Raw genomic sequence first — 16,881 nt, forward strand, 5'->3', positions numbered from 1 at the left:
CTACAATCCAAATTTCTAGAAAACCAAGGTTACGGCCATAGAATCGTCACCTGTTCACCCTGGCAATGAACGGTTCGGGAGGGAACAAAGAGCGTACCAATGATACCCACCATGCTGGACCTGGCTGACTCAACTGCCACTAGACTGGTGGTCCACAGGAGATTTAGGTTTGAAATAGGAAAAGTAACAGGTGATCAATGGAAAAGAAAACAAACGTACAGCAAAGGAAGAGCTGAAGTCAATTATTATTGGCAAAGAGTGAGGTCTCTCGCAGTAGAAAACAGAAAATGACAAGTGGCAGATATATGACAGGGTTTCAAGCCAACACTAACATAGAAAGATTATATATATATATATATATATTTCTATGAAATCACTGGGGCATGGGAGAGTGGGTGGTAAGCTAAATCTCCAGAGGTCTCTAATCATCATCAGGAATAGAGGAGGCTGTAACACCAGGTCCATGAAGCAGTGATTACAGGGGACAGACAGAGCAGGAATTATTGCATGTAAGAAATTGTTCCCTTCATTTTCATATCTACCACAAACCCTTTCATTTCCAAAATAACACACACCTGAGCTATCCTAACAGCCTCCTAACTGTGCCAATCCTTTCTCACCCCTCTACACTATCCTATATGCCACTTCCACAATAATTAAGTTAAAACATTGCTTTATAGTCCCCTCCCCACCTCAACTACCTATAAAAATATGCAGCGGTTCTCCACAGTGCCTGAATAAAAGATTACCCCTAGGCTAACAGTCAAGGCCAATCTGGTCACGGGCTAAAATCAAGATGGAAGTCACAAGGTGGAGCAATGTAGATTTGGATTTCGAGGACCTACAAAGAAGTCCTGCCACTACTCCCTTAGATATGTCACCTGCCTTTCAAGAGCCTTGGCTCATTTTTGAAACAGTAATATTAACATATAATATCAAGGAAGACAATGGCAATAAGATTACTAATAACAACTGGCACCCACAGAGGATTTGGTATATCCCAGACTCTGCACTAAGCAATTCACATGAATTATCCATTAAAGTATTATGAATACTGTAAAATACTATGAGGATGCTAAATAGTCATCTCTAAGTTCTCTCAAACCATCTGTTAGCAAGCCAGTTCTAGAATTTTAACTGCAGTAATATAACATGTATCAAAATTTACTTAGCATTTTTTCTTCCTGTCTCTGGCTTACATTCTGCTCAAGTATGGCTAAATCTAATTATTCGGTCTGAAAGCCATTTATCACAGTAAAAAAGACTACTACCTTCTCCAAACCAAAGTGTTTTTTTCTTATTCTGCTCATCGTCTTCCTCCAAACACTGTTGTCACTAGATACGAACCATGGCTCTCAAGTCCTAGTAAGACAATGTGGGGTACAAAAGAAAAAGAGCACCCTCCCCCCAAACTCTACATAGCATCAGGAGTTCTGAGATAAACCAGCAGTACAGCCTCTGAAGTTAACAGGTGGAAACTGCCACAGCTGTGTTCCCTGGGCTGGAACTGGTCCTTGATGGTTTTATGCATACAGAGCAGAATGGGTTAGCAAAATGATGGTTTTCAAATGTGAAGTTTCTCATTAAGGTCATACTACTGAAATGACAGAAATGTCACAGCCAATGCAAACAGAGTATTTCTGGATGCATACTCTCCAGGATACTCCAATATTTCATTATGCCTTTCAGCAGTTGCTTAAATTATTAAGGGTCTCCAAATATTTCAGGGAAGTGGGATAAGGTCAAAATATAAAATGTAATGATCCCAAGGAACCTCTATTTACAAATTCAACTAACATTTAATGAGTATTTTCTATGTTTCAGGTGCTAGATGTCAAAGCTGGAGCAGAGTATCACCAGCTACACAGAAGCAGCTTTTCGGTTAACAAAAATTAGATGGTATGTATCAGCTAGTTTTATAACCACAAGAACTACAGTGAAGAGTGAGGAAACACGGAAAGAATATGTACATATATTTCCATTTTCTACTGAAAATTAAGCTTTAATATACTGTGTCCTTTAAATTTTTTTTATTTTTACTTTATGTGTATCTTTTGCCTGAATGTAAGTTAAGTGCACCACACGTATGCAGTGTCCCTAGAGACCAGGAGAGGGCATTAAACATTGGCATCAAATTTCCTGGAACTGGAGTTAGAGAAGGTTGTTAGTTGCTATGTGGGTGTTGGGAACCCAACCTGAGTCTCTACAAGAGCAACCAGAGCTCTTAACAGCTAAGTCATCTCTCTCTATATGCTATATTCTTAATAAAATTAAATGTGACTTAACATATAGTTCCTACTGGGCAAAAGAAGGATGACACTAAACAAATGGCAAGGGCAGATGGTAGGGATTCTGGCCATCTTTAAAGAGTTAAGACACATTCATTCATTAATTCCTTCATATATCACTTATTCATCTTCAGTAAATATGTTTCAAAGATCCCCCAAAGAAATCCAGAGTCAACAATACTTTCGTACTGAAACAATTTCTAAAATATCAACTTATCCACACATATTGTTTCTAGTAAGTATTGCTGTTTAAAAAAATCCAAAAACCAAAAAACAACAAAAAACCTACCCCCAAACCTAATGATTTCAAGTAACCACTTTGCTAGATTTCATAGTGTTGTGATTCAAGAATTTGGGCAATGCTCCAGTGAGCTAGTTTCTTGTCCGATGTGACAGTAATTAGGGTCACACAGATACTCAGCTAGGGTGAGTGCTGCTGTGGCATTGGTGGGAATGGTGGGGAGAGAGTTCCCTCCCCTTTCCATGTAGTTGCAGAGTCTCTACACAGTTCCCAGCGGAGTGTTGGACTTCTGTCCATGACTTAAATGTCAGCTCAAGGGGCCAAGAAACCAAGGGGGAAGTGGCTAGACCTTTTAGCTTGGGTCCCAAACTGGTATCCTCTACCATTCAAAACAGTGACAGGCCTGCCCAGACACAAAAGAATGGATAGGCCCTTCTCAAGTGAAGTTATATCAAAGAATCTATAGCCATCTTTACTTTAGTATACTTAACAACAACAACAACAACAATAACAACAAAGGCCTCTTTCAAAACTGAACACATTCATGAGGATTAACAAAATTGACAAAAACAGTAAGATGCTGGCAGGATCAAACAAAAACACCATTTAGACTAGATAAAATTATATGCAAAAATGAGGTATAACTTGTCAAGAGTCTAAAAACAGAATTTGATGTCAGAGTTAAAAGCAACCATTTAATAGATGGCTTAGACTGAGGCCCTTTTGAGCTGGGAAGGAGGGAGTAGCAGTACAGCAGGCACCGACCTGAACTGTCCCAGGTAGAGACATACGCCATAGTAGACCTATGTCACCTCTGGAACAAAGATAACAGATCCAAGCAGTAGTCCTTCTTCAGGGGAAGTGCACATGGGACTGTCAGAAGCCACTCAACAGTCTAGCAAGAAAAGCTTCAGGACTTGGATGTGCTGCTCGGAGCAACAGAAGTTTCCTTCCTCAAACAGTGCCTGCCTCCAGGAGTGTCTAAAACCAGGCCATATGCCTGGGTGGTTATTTTCTGTCATGGACAGCAGCCTTCTAAAACGTATGCCTCTCCAGGGAAGCATCCTGTCGTAACTAAGGTACTGATTTGATGGGCAAGGATGATAAACATCCAGCATCTGGCTGGCTGTCCAGGTTATGCTGCTGGTGGATCACAGCATTGTCCTTGCTGAACTCACCTTCCAACTGGAGGCTCCTCCCAGCACAGTGCTCCACCTACGAAGATGGTGTTCTGCATATATTCTTGCTCAAAAAGGGGATGGAATTCTAAAACTGGTTCGTTTTAGAGAGCAGGGGCGCAAAGGATTTATGCAAGTACTGCTGCTTCTTAATGCCAGACCACTGAAAACACCTTTCCATGTATTGTTACTATCATGGAAAAACTGAGTAACTCACTGAAAAATTCTCTTGTTATTGAAAAAGACTAAACATGAAGTCTGGTTAATTTTCTAGCTACTTTTGTGTATGTATGCCATTCACGAGTTACCTTTCTAGTGAGTTTTCATGTCTAAATGTATGCCTTTTCAGTTAGCCTTCATGCATGCACTTACTTAACTACAGGTGTTAACAAAGGACATCTGGTCCTTCACTTTACCAACTAAGATTACTGGTAGCCAAAGTTTGTTTAGACTGTTGGTTCCTAAAGCAGGAAAACCAAATAGTCAAAATAGGTGGAGAAAGAAATTACATTTGGATAGAGGGGATAAAAACATATTGAATTCTCTTGTGGTCTGAATGTTTATCCTTCCTAAAATGTGTATGTTGAAACTTAATTCCTAATGTGACAAAACTGAGATCTGAGGACTTTAAGAGGTAGCACTCCCTATGAAAGGGATCATTAGCACCCTTAGAAAAGAGGATGGAGGGAGCCCTTTTGCCTCTTTGAGGGTAAGAGGATGTGACAAGAGGCACCATCTATGAACTGGCCCTCACCACATGCTGAATCTTCTGGCACCTTGAATTTGGATTTTCCAGCCTCCAGTACTATAAGCAATAAATTTCTATTGTTTAAAAATTATCCAGTCTAGGGTGTTTTGTTATATTAGTCCAAATGGACTAAGACATTTACCATAGTAAATATATAATTGTTGTTAGTCCTATAGACAAATTCCTGACTTTTCTTGAGTTAGAATGAATGAAAAATTCCCCAGGAAAGGTGGCCTGATAAAAGCAATGTTTCTGGTAGAAAATATTTTGAAACTTAAAATCAAATTGTTTTAAAAACTATACTTCTGTATGAGTTAACACTGTCAAATAAGTATTCACTGACAGTACATTTTGGCACATCAGAAAGCTAAAGATAGTATCCTGTACTTATTTTGCATAATGCCCAGGGCAATGCTATGCAAATGAGGTGGCTTAAGCCATAATATCTGATGTTGACAGTGATGATTTTTATACAAAGTCAGATAAAACTTTCTGGAATTGGTTTAAAATATCTGTCAACACTTTACTATATATAGCCAGTCAGAGTGTTAAAATTATTTTTAAAATTATCCCATGAATAGTTTTTGGTATTCATAAAAAAGTCTACTACTATCACCATCTTTTTACAAAGAAAAGTACAATTTAACAAATAGTAATCTGCTATGTTGATTACTTTTTATGTAACATTTTTATAATTAAAATGCATATACCAAGTCAGGCATGATGATGGTGCACACCTTTAACCTCAGCTCTTGGAAACAGAGGCAGGTAGATCTCTGTGAGATCCAGGTCAGCCTGACATAACAAGGTCCAGGCCAGCTGGGGCCACCAAAAAACAAAGCAACCAAAAGACAAACAAACAAAAATCCTCACCATATATGGGAAATCACTACAATTTCTTGTGAGCTACAAAAATATTATCACCAGTTACATTCACCAAAATTACTTCCCCAGGAGCAAGGGAAGACACAAACTACAAAGCACTCAAGGTCTGTGCTCTAAGTTGCAGAGCACACTTCATGAATGTTTAACACAGGAGAAAACCAGGGGAATGTGGTACTAGATTTGATACATAATGTACCTTGATCTAGTGCTGCCAATTGGGCCTAATTCCTAAGAAATTACAATAATCTTACAAAGATAAATGTTTGGGTTTCATTCTCATTTCTGTGATTTTTGCTGAAACTTCTTGATATTTGTGGGGTGCTATGTAAAGGAACATTTATGTTCATTATATCACTAGTTATTCATCATACCCATATTATAGATGAGGAACTTAAAATGCAGAGACTGCTAACCACATGTCTAAGAAGGGCTGGAGCTCAGCTATAACCTAGCAACATGAACTGTTTTCACAGACAAGATCATTATACACAATAAAATTCTGTATTTGAGAATTATATAGAATATTCTTGGCATTCGCTGGAAACTGAAGAATGGGCATATTTTGAATTTATAATAAAATTAGCTAAGCAATTACAGGGGAAAACACTAATATTTCATTTACAGAGAGCCATAAAGGCATCTGGTAAAGAAGAAAACATTATGTATTGAATAATTAATATGATAAAGGAGTTCCACATCTGAATTATTCATTTTTATGGTGATGAAAAGTATGAGAAAAGACATCGTTCAATGTTTTGAACAAAGGTTTACAATGCTTCTCCTGGACAGCTTTACTAGTAACTTGAAGATGTCTGTAACTGTGGTCCTCCTCTCCTAGTTACTGTCATCTACTCTGTTGAATCAATGGCATCCTGAACCAATGCAGCAGACTTTCCCAACCTTCTCATCAACTGGATGTAGTCATGGACAATCTCGAAATCAAGTAATTAAATGTGTGTATTAACTACAAACTGAACACCCTTTATATGAAACACTTGGCAACATAAGTACTTCAGTTTGCAGATTCTGGAAGGTTTGCATACACATAATACACTACCATGTGAATGGAGCCCACCTCTAAATATGAAAGTCACTGTTTTGTGTGCATTTATACAGATAGCTTGCAATTAATTGTATGGAATGTTTCATGTTTCATTGCACCTATGATTTGAGTGTGACTGGCTATATGAGGTCAGATGTGGAATTTTCCACTTGTAGCATCAGGTTGGTGCTCACAAAGTTTTAGATTTCTGAGTACTTAACAGATTTCAGATTTTTAGATTAAAGATACTCAGCTTGTACAACATTCTTGCTCTATTTTAAGTTTATGTCAAGGCAGGGGCCATCCTTCCTTATTAGGCTGAACAAGATGATGTGACTAAACACTCTTTCCTTGCAACTGAGGGACCATCTACTAACTCATGTTGGGAAGTATTCATTTTCACAATCTTAACGTTATCACTGCAGGATACTAGAAAGGAGGAGAGAAGGTGCTAGAGAGATGGCCCAGCAGTTAAGAGCACTGGGTGCTCTTGCAGAGGACCCAGGTTTGGTTCCTAACACCCACATGGCAGCTAACAACTGTCTATAACTCCAGTTCCAGGGGATCCAACACCCTCTTCTGACCTCCTTGGGCATTGCATGACATGGGTGCACTTACATACATGCAGGCAATACAATTATACACATAAAATAAAAATAGTAAGTAAATTTTTTTTTTTAAAAAAAGCAGGAGAGCAGGGCATGGTGGTGCACACCTTTAATCCCAGCACTTGGGAGGCAGAGGCAGGCTGATCTCTGTGAGTTCAAGGCCAGCCTGGTCTACATGGTGAGTTCCAGGACAGCTGGGGCTACAGGGAGACCCTGTCTCAAAAAGACCAAAAAAAAAACGGAGAGAAGATGAGAATTGTTTCCAATATGAGATGGTCCCATTTTAGTGTTTCTGGAATAAAATAATCTAAGCCAGCTAGCAATTTCTAAATGCCATGTGATGAGAGTCCTTTGGGAGGCCATGGGGAACACTTAGAACAGTGAACACAACAGAAAAGAATAAACAGAAAACAGGACACAAGGAACACAGCAAGTTTAACTACTGTTTTATGAAACATTGGTTTCAGCCGTGTGCTCACACCCCCTGCTCACTGTGTCAAAAGGGACACAGCCACTGGTCAAGAATATGTGGAGGCTACTGATGAAAGGATCAACAGAAGCAGACACACAGTCTTCAAAGTTCTGGGGTTTTACACATATCAAAGTTATATTCACTATAGTTCTCTTTAAAATATGAGTTTTGAGCTGGGCATGGTGGTGTACACCTTCAGTCCGAGGACTCTGGAGGCAGGGGCAGGTGGATCTCTGTGAGTTCAAAGCCAGCCTGTCTATATAGTGAGTTCCAGGCCAGAGAGACCCTGTCTCAAAAAAGACCAATAATTAATAATAATAATAACAAATGTCAGTTTTGGTATGTCTTTAAATCTTAAAACGTATTAGAAGCCATAAAAGCCTAAAGGAAAACCCACCTATCCAAATCAATGAATGTACTTCAGCATTATGAACAGGAATGTACAACTTAAGTGTGCTTATTTTTAAACATTTTTTGATTTATTTATATTTTTATGTGTATGAGTTAACACTGCATATATGGAAGTACACCCATGTTGTGAAGTGTCTGCAGAAGTCAGAAGAGGGCGTAGGATCCTCTGGAACTGGAGTTATGGACAGCTGTTAACCACATTGTGGGTGCTGGGATTCAAACACAGGTCCTCTCTGCAAGAACAACCATTGCTCTTAACCGTTGAACCATCTCTCCAGTCCCAACTATGCTTATTTTTAACCAGCTGCAATTTATGTTAAATAACTTATTCAGAAACATTCTTCAGCAACATGTGATCAAAAGTGTATTTCCAACATTATGTATTTAGATGCACCAAAATTCCAAAGACTTCCAATGTTGATTTGTTACTGGACTTTCCAAACTATGACTTTAATACAATCTGCCACTGGTTGATTCAAATACCCAATAACCTCCAACTCACATACTTCAAAACATCTTAATGCACAATAATGACCTTCAACTGAAGCAGGTATTTATTAAAAATTAGGCACTGTTTGTTTTCCATTAGAATGATCATATAACTGGAAAAAAGGTAATATTATTAGAATATTAGACCTAATATTTCCAAAGGTTTCCCATGTTTTAGGAAACCTAAATCTTTTTAGTACTCAGCATAAACATTTATAAAATTATAGTAACTACTTTCAGACATTTTGGATTTCTTTTATTTTTACCAACATATTTATTTACAGACTTTAATATTGCTCATTTCTACATAGTTAAAATTCCATTATAAATTTCCTACAGAAATGCTATGTTTATATATTTGGTTTTGTGTGTGTGTGTGTGTGTGTGTGTGTGTGTGTGTGTGTGTGTGTGAATGACTCAGAGTGGTCAACCTCAGGTGTCTGACATTCCTTATTTTTGAGATAGTTTCTCACTGGCCTGGGACTCACTGACTAAACTAGGGTTGGCTAGTCACAAAGTCCAGGGATTCGCCTGTCTCTGCCTCACCAGCACTAGGGTTACAAGCCTGGCCCACCACACCCTGCTTTCTCAGTGTGGGCTCCAGGAACTGAACTTTGGTCTTCATGCTTGTGCAGCAAGCAATTTAATGGAAAACCTCCCCAGCCCTAACTTGTGTAACTCTCCAGTCTAAAAGTTTTGAATCTTGCTTGAAAGTCTAATGTACCCATATTCAAACTCCAATATTTTCCTAAACACATATAAACTCTTTTCATACCATTAGCCTGAAAAAAATATGAACATAAACGTAGATAAGGATAGAGAAAACCAGTAACAGGAAAAGTCACAATAGAACCGAAGAGAACTGCAGATGCCAAGGGTCCAGCATCTGAAGACAGTGACTGAGAGAAAAGCTGTGTATGATGAAAACATCCTTGAAAATTCCCTTAAGTAGAGTGTACATGGTTTTATGAAATAACCCTTGCTTAGAAATATGCATAATATGAACTATACTTCACCGTTATGTGCCATATGTAATTTCCTAGAGGTTCTTCCAGCCATTAAATCATTCAAGTAGTAACTGTTATAAAAAAAAATGACTCCAACTTTACCAGCCCGTCCTGTTGGCTGTGTTAGAGACATTTTTATCAGTTCCTCTACCTTTTAACATTTATCAATCACTTATCTGACTTTTTTTGAAGAAAAGTGGTGAGTTAACACTACCACTTACCGGAGTATCTCATTCCACTGAGAGTCACTTCACCTTTCAATTTGTCTATTGGTTCTAGCCAGGAGTTATCAATATGCAGAAAACTACTGTATCATATTGTAATTTTATTTTTCATTATATATATTAATTTTGAGACAGGATATTCCTATAGCCCCAGCTGTCCTAAAACTTGCTATGTAGACCAGGTTGGCCTCCATCTCACAGACATCTGCCTGCCTCTACCTTCCAAGTGCTAGGATTAAAGGACTGTGACACCTCATCCAGCATATTATAATTTTAGAATGCAACAAAAACAAGATTCCCCTTCAAAGGAAAAAAAGCTTCAGAGCATATACAAAGTTCTAGCTATCCAGTTGAGGCCTACAGATCTGATGTGCAGTGTGGTGTCTTTAGTCAACAAAATGGCATTACAGACTTAAACTACTGTACTTCTCTAATGAAAGACGGGAACTGAGCACTTAAACTCTTTCCTCATTGCCTTTAGTTATACTATGCTACTGAAGCTTTTAATGCTGATACCTATTTTATAATCATAATTCTTAAGTTTTTAAATTAGTTTTGTATTTAAAATATTTTATTACTTTTATTTTATGTGTATAAGTGTATTGCTTGCATGTGTATAAGTACGCCTGTGTTGTGCAATGCCCATAGAGGTCAGAAGAGGGCATCAGATTCCCTGGAACCGGATGGCTGTTAGCAGTGGTGTAGGTGCTGGGAACTGAACCCAGGTCCTCTCTGCAAGAGCAGCCAGTGCTCTTAACTGCTGAGCCATCTCCCCAAACCCTAGTTTTGTATTTAAATGGATCATCTCTTCCTATCAGTTCCTTTCTCCATACTTAAATTCTTTGTATGTAATTTTTTTGTTCTATGTTTGACTGTCAGGATTTAGTTATCAAATTTTCATGACACAGTTATTAATTTTTAAAAAAATGACTCACAATTATTAGGCTCTGTAATTGGTATTAAATTTTGGTTTCTGGAGAAGGTGGTGTCTGTGGAAGGAGTGGTAGCAGGCCTCCAGAAGTTTCACTCACTTGGCACAAACATCTGATATAGTCTCTGGTTTTGATTCCACAGCACCAACTGGTCATGTGCCAAAGATCAATATGTAGGAGTTGGCAACATGCTTTTGTTTTAGAGTAAGTTTTTATTGCTCCTTATTGTGATGAGCAAGGTCTACAATTAGCTTATCACTTAAAAGGTATGAAAATATTTTTAAAATATTTAAAACAAAATTTTAAAGCAGTAATGTACTTTGTGCAGTGCAGCTGAACACCTCGTTGCACACCTTAAAATACCCTGTGGCTTCTAGCCTAGTGCAATGTATATAGTCTATCAGTCTATGTCAATTGGCTTCTAATTTCTTTTTAAAAAATATTTTATTACTTTTATTTTATGTGTATAAATGTATTGTCTCCATGTATGGACATGCACCCATGTCATCTGTGTCATACAATGCTTACGGAGGTCAGAAGAGGGTGCCAGATCCCCTAGAACTGGAGTTATCAACTGTTGTTAGCCATCATGTGGGTGCTGGGAACCAAACCTGTGTCCTGTGCAAGAACAGCCAGTGCTCTTAACCACTGAGCCATCTCTCCAGTCTGTTTTTAACTTCTACTTCCAGCCATGTCCATCCATTTCTGCTCTATGTAGGTTTCAACTACTTTTAGTCTGAACCATGCAGATGATTCTGAGTTTTTATATTCACATATAACCTGATCTTTGTGCCTTTATTTAAATATTCTAATTACTTACTAGGCACAGCTATCTGAATGATCATCGTCTCCCAAACTGAAATGGTCTCTCCCAGCTATTCCTATTTTTTAATCCTATTCGCTGATGTTTAAATGCCAAGGGTACTTTTGACCTTTCCCTCTCCCCCTGTGCGATTAATTACTTCCTTAAAATCTTATTTCCATCTTTCCATTCTGGTCTATAGACACCATGGGTAATTCAGAATCTTTAGTACCACATACATACTAAATATAATACTTAAAACTACTCCCCTGTTATAAAACAGAATGGTGTATTACCATCAAGCCATCTTTCATTTCTCCTCTGCTCCTATTTTTGTAATAGTCTTCATTATGGTCCTTCATGTACAATCAAGTCTAGTGTGTCTTTACCCTTCTGTCAGTAAGCTTGAAAAATTGTTACCTTACCTCCCCTCTCACTTCTGTGTAAGTTTCTAGTTTAGACCACCTGGTCTATTTAGCATTCAAAACACATATTCTTTTCTTTTTGAACACTGCTTATTTCATAGCATTTTTGTTGTTTCCTATAGTCCAGTTCTACTTGCCACATAGACATAGAGCTCAGTGAGAAAGACTGCACAAAACTATCACAGAAATAAAGGAACATTGAGAGTGCCACAAGATCTGGGAAAAAAGAGAGTGCTGTCGTGTACAGTCTGTGTTGAGGAGAAGAGAAAGGTGTACTCCACATGACAGGCAGGCAGGGAAGAAGTTCATTCAGTTTGGTAAGGGGCAAAGGGCTTCTCTAAGCTTCTTTTAGGCAGGATGAGAGGATGAGTAGGAATGAACTCTGCAGATGGGTGGACAACTCTAAGGCACAAGGACCCGGACAAAGGACTTTCAAGCAACTAAAAGAAGCTGAGGACGTGGGTGTACAGTGAGAACTGGAGAGGCGCATCTGCACAGGCAGGGAGGGATCAGTGCATGCCCAGAATCTCTGGGCTTTATCCTAAGAACAAGTGGAACATGTTCCAAGATACTGAAAGGCAGGACCACGGCTAACCCTGAACAGGTTAGAAAGAGAGAAGCAGTTATGACTCCAGAGAGAAGTCTAGAGTTATTAAAATACACATCTACCTCTACCACTCCTCTTTGTGAGTCTCATCCCAACTCAAGTGTAAAAATACCAGAGAAAGAAAGCCTATGAATGCATACGTACAGCCATTTTCAGTTGGTCCATTTGACTTTGACAAGAGTCCTGTATATCTATATACGTGTATAAACAATTAAGAGAGTGTGGGAGCTGTGGAGATGGTTCAGTTGGTAAAGTGCTTGCTGTGCAAGCATGAAGACCTGAGTTCAGAACCCCAGAACCTATACACAAATCTAGCATAGCAGCTCACACCTGTAATCCCAGCATTGAGGCAGAAACAAAGGATCCCTGGGTTTGCTAGCCAGCCTTTCTGGCAAAAGCAATGAGCTCCAGGTTCAGTGAGTGGCCTTGCCTCAAAACACGGGGTAGAAGGCAGATGAGATGCCTCAAGTCTATTGACTTCAATTTGATCCCCAGAATCCACATACAGGTGGAAGGAGAGAATTGACTCCACAAGGTTGTCATTTGACCTCTGCATGTGCATCCCTCCCCCCCACAATAATGATAAATTTTTTAAAAAATGAGGTGGAAAGCAAACAAAAAAGACACATGTCAACATCTGGTCTCTACATACATGCACACATACATGTATATCGAACATACAAATATGTGTGTACACACACATACATAATAAAAAATACATAATATTTTTTAAAGTGAAACATTCCAAAAACTAACAAGCTAATGAAAACCTTCATTTCACTGTTGGCTATAACTTAGTGTGAGACTTCAAGTTAAATGTTCATTCTTTGGCCTTTTGTTTTCCCATAAGATCTTCAATAGGGGAAAATATTTTAAAATACCAATGAAATATTTTCCTATGATTATTTTAATTCTCATTGCTTTTTAGTCTCCTTGTCTAGAGTAGGTAATGAATTTCAAAATGTGATTACAAATACCAGGTATTTCTTATAAAGTTGCAATGAGTATCGAGGATAAAGCTGAAGGAAGCTAGGTCACAAAAGTAACAAATTTAAAAATGACAGTAAGAAGTCTTTTCGTCTACCAGGTATTGAATTGGGTACCTTAATACATATGGTATCATTTCATTGTAATGACTCATCTAAGATGTGTATGCGTATGGATTTCCATAAAATATATACATCTAAGAGTTGTGCTGTCCAATATGGTAGCCCATGGCATTCAAGCACTGGAATAATGGCAAGTCATGAGATTTCAAAGCATAATAAAGTAAAATTTCTAACTAATTTTTAAATACTGCTATTGCTAGCATGTTGGAATGACAGGATTTAAATTAAAGAAGTGCACTTGGGGCTGGAGAGATGGCTCAGCAGTTAAGAGCACTGACTGCTCTTGCAGAGGACCCAGGTTCGATTCCCAGTACCACATGGCGGCTACGAACCTTCCTTAACCCCGGTTCCAAGGGAATCTGAAGCCCTCTTCTGACTTCTGCAGAGACCCAGGTGCACTCACATACATGTAGGCAATACACTAATACACATAAAATAATAATAAATAAAATTAAAAAAAATATATATATATTTTTCTATAAGAGGATATGTTAAATATATGTTAAAAAAAAAGAAATGTACTTGTAGGATCACAACCCCTTTATATTAATGTTTAAAATCAGTTACCATGGATTTTCAATTATCCACATTAACTCACATTCTAGTTCTTCCCAACACTGCTGCCCTGGCATCCAATTTGGAGTTTGAAGGGGCCAGCAGATACCAAGCTGAAAGAGACTTGTACAGAAGAGGCTGCGTGGATTCAAACAGGTCTTATACATCCTCTCCATAAATGCCTGGTCTTGGATAAGGCAGCAAATCTCTGCACTTCAGCTATGCCACCTGCACTATGGTATTAAATATCCCCAGTGCAGAGCAGACAGTTAGCACACAGTGAGCAAATGGGAGGAAGGAATCCCTGGACACCTCCTGTAGCAACCAGTCGGTTCAAAAACTTATTTGAAAATCCACTTATTTGAAAATCATGTTTTATTCTTAAGTGGGAGGAGCTAAAGACCTCTTTATGTATGCCTCATATACTGTATATTATAAAAATTCACACCCCATCCTCTCTTTACATTTATAAGACATAACGGACAAAGAAGACAAATGATGGCCTTAGGTGAAATACAGAAGTCAGGACATCAATGTCAGGGCTCATGTGGCTCTCACGCACAGGGCAAGGTACCCCAGTGGGAAGAGCTGTTGGACTCAGGCTCAGCTCATCAGTGGTCTTCTTATGAAGAACTGAAACTAGTTAGAAAAATGGTACCAAGGTGAGTTAAACTTTACTCCGTTTTCTTTGCGTGGGTTGCAGTACCAACAACGTACACAGATTAGCCCATTATTATAACCAAGAAATGTAATCTGCACAAAATCCTAAGAAACTGCAACATGTGGACTGTCCTACCCAGTATTCTGCCAAGTTCTTTCCTGAGGTGATGCCAGTATTCTGCCAAGTTATTTCCTAAGGTGATGTGTGTGTGTGTGTGTGTGTGTGTGTGTGTGTGTGTATGCGCTTTACTATGTGCATGGAAGTGTGAAGGTGGGACACCTGGAGCGCTTGAGATACACTTGGCCTAAAATTCGTATGTGACAAGTGTTTTTCAGACTACCCTATTCTGTAGTTCCTTCACTTTTTAATTGAGTCGTGCTGGGAGGATTTAAGTTGCTCAAATGTGGCCCTGTAAATGTAATATACAAAGTTTAACATAAAAATTCTCTTAAGGATAAAATAATCTCAAGAAAATGAGACTAAGTGTACCCCCCCAAGCATATACACATGAATATACCACACATGGAAAAAAAAAAAAAGAAAAAGAAAAGAAAGAAAAAGCAAATGAGACTGGAGAAGTAAAAAGACACCAGATTCACAGATTTTGGATTTGAGAAGAGACCATAAAATATTCACTATACTTGGATCTGGAATTTAACACAAAAAATAATGTAGAAAATTTTACTCTACTCTATTAGCTGGGAAGGGGCAATGGGGAGAGGGTATTCTCTTCGACCTCATAAACTGGGATAAAAACCCACCATTTTGTAACCAGTTTTTGCTCTTTCCCTGAATACAAATGACTTGGTCTTGGCTCTGAAATAAGTACACTCTGACTGACTGATAATGTGATTACATCTACAGTACAGTACAGTACAACAGCGCCTTCAAATTTAGGATTACAGGTAGGATAAACTAGGGAGATTATCAGTATAAGGACCAAACAGTTATGTGTAATAAATAATTAGAAAAAAAGTCTGCCAAAATTCTGCAATAACATGTCACTACATTTCTAATACTTCAAGGTAAGGGGAAAATATACTCTGCCCACTTGAAACAAACACTGAAAATCATTCAGACTACCAATCACATCCAAAATGCACTCTACGAAAAGTTTACATAAGGAAAAGGCTTATACGAATTAACTTTAAATTAGATAGTATCGTGAGGCACATCCCTTAAGAAACTTTGGTTTAGTTTCCAGGAAGAGCCTCCTCCCTCCCCCTTTTTGGAAAAGTGGCTAGATTTTTAAAAACAAAAGAATGAAGTTGCACTCCTCTAGCGTGAAAGGCGTAAATGCGCTTCTCCGTGCTAACACTCTTGCAACCCCCGCCCCGCGAGCTGTTCGGGTGTCTTCATATGCTGGCATGGCTTTGGAAGTTTCTCACTTAAGTGATTCATTTTTGTCAACTGCCTTGGTAGCATTTACCTTTTCCACGATGAGAAAGGTGTCCTATTGGCACTGACATTCTTACCCTGCAAGTTTCTGCTGTCAAACCCCTCAAAGATTGGTTCACGAGCGCCTTCAACCTGCAAACGCTCGCCCCAGTCTTAGCCAGCACCACTCTACCCAGCACCCACCTACTCACCCTTTCCTCTCAGCAAGTTTTAAACTTTGTTTCCTCGGGGCTTCGGTAACCAGCGCTACCTACTCCTGTCTTAGGGCCAAAGATCTGTGCTGGGGGCTACGGGGATGCCCAATTTTAGTTGGGGAACAAAGCACTGATGGGAGACTCGGGAGGAGGGCCCGGGACTGGGATCCCCGCCGCGCTGTGCTCACCGCTTCACGCGGATGATCTGGTCCCTCATAGGCTTGATGTCCTGGAAGCTCTGCTGGTTGACCAGGCTGTAGACCAGGATGAAGCCCTGGCCATTCTTGATGTACAGGTCCCGCATGGACGCGAACTGCTCGGTGCCCGCCGTGTCCAGGATCTCCAGCACCGACGGCGACGAGTCCACCTCGATCTCCTTGCGGTAGAAGTCCTCGATGGTGGGGTCGTATTTCTCGATGAAGGTGCCGGTCACGAACTGCACGGTCAGGGCGGATTTGCCAACCCCGCCCGAGCCCAGAACCACCACTTTGTACTCGCGCATCGTCCCTCCGCGGCCGTCGCCGCCGCCGCCGCCCGCGACATAGACCTCTGCCCGCTCGCGGCCGCGCCGCCTTCCCGGGCCGCCCCCACCTCACGGCCGCGGC

General features: G+C 39.5%; 1 protein-coding gene across 1 annotated transcript in view; it reads right to left on the bottom strand.

Annotated features, from left to right (window-relative positions):
• Rap2a (RAP2A, member of RAS oncogene family) overlaps positions 1 to 16,875 on the bottom strand; it is a 43,698-nt gene extending 26,823 nt beyond the window's left edge. Inside the window, exon 1 of the mRNA XM_008823594.3 lies at positions 16,465 to 16,875. Coding sequence (XP_008821816.1) covers positions 16,465 to 16,778 — 314 coding nt within the window. The 5' untranslated portion in view covers positions 16,779 to 16,875. The remainder of the gene's footprint in view (positions 1 to 16,464) is intronic.
• Between the last annotated feature and the right edge of the window lie 6 nt (positions 16,876 to 16,881).

This window comes from Nannospalax galili, unplaced genomic scaffold (genome assembly GCF_000622305.1).
Source record: "Nannospalax galili isolate Female #2095 unplaced genomic scaffold, S.galili_v1.0 scaffold528, whole genome shotgun sequence".
In the NCBI taxonomy this organism is placed as follows: domain Eukaryota; kingdom Metazoa; phylum Chordata; class Mammalia; order Rodentia; family Spalacidae; genus Nannospalax; species Nannospalax galili.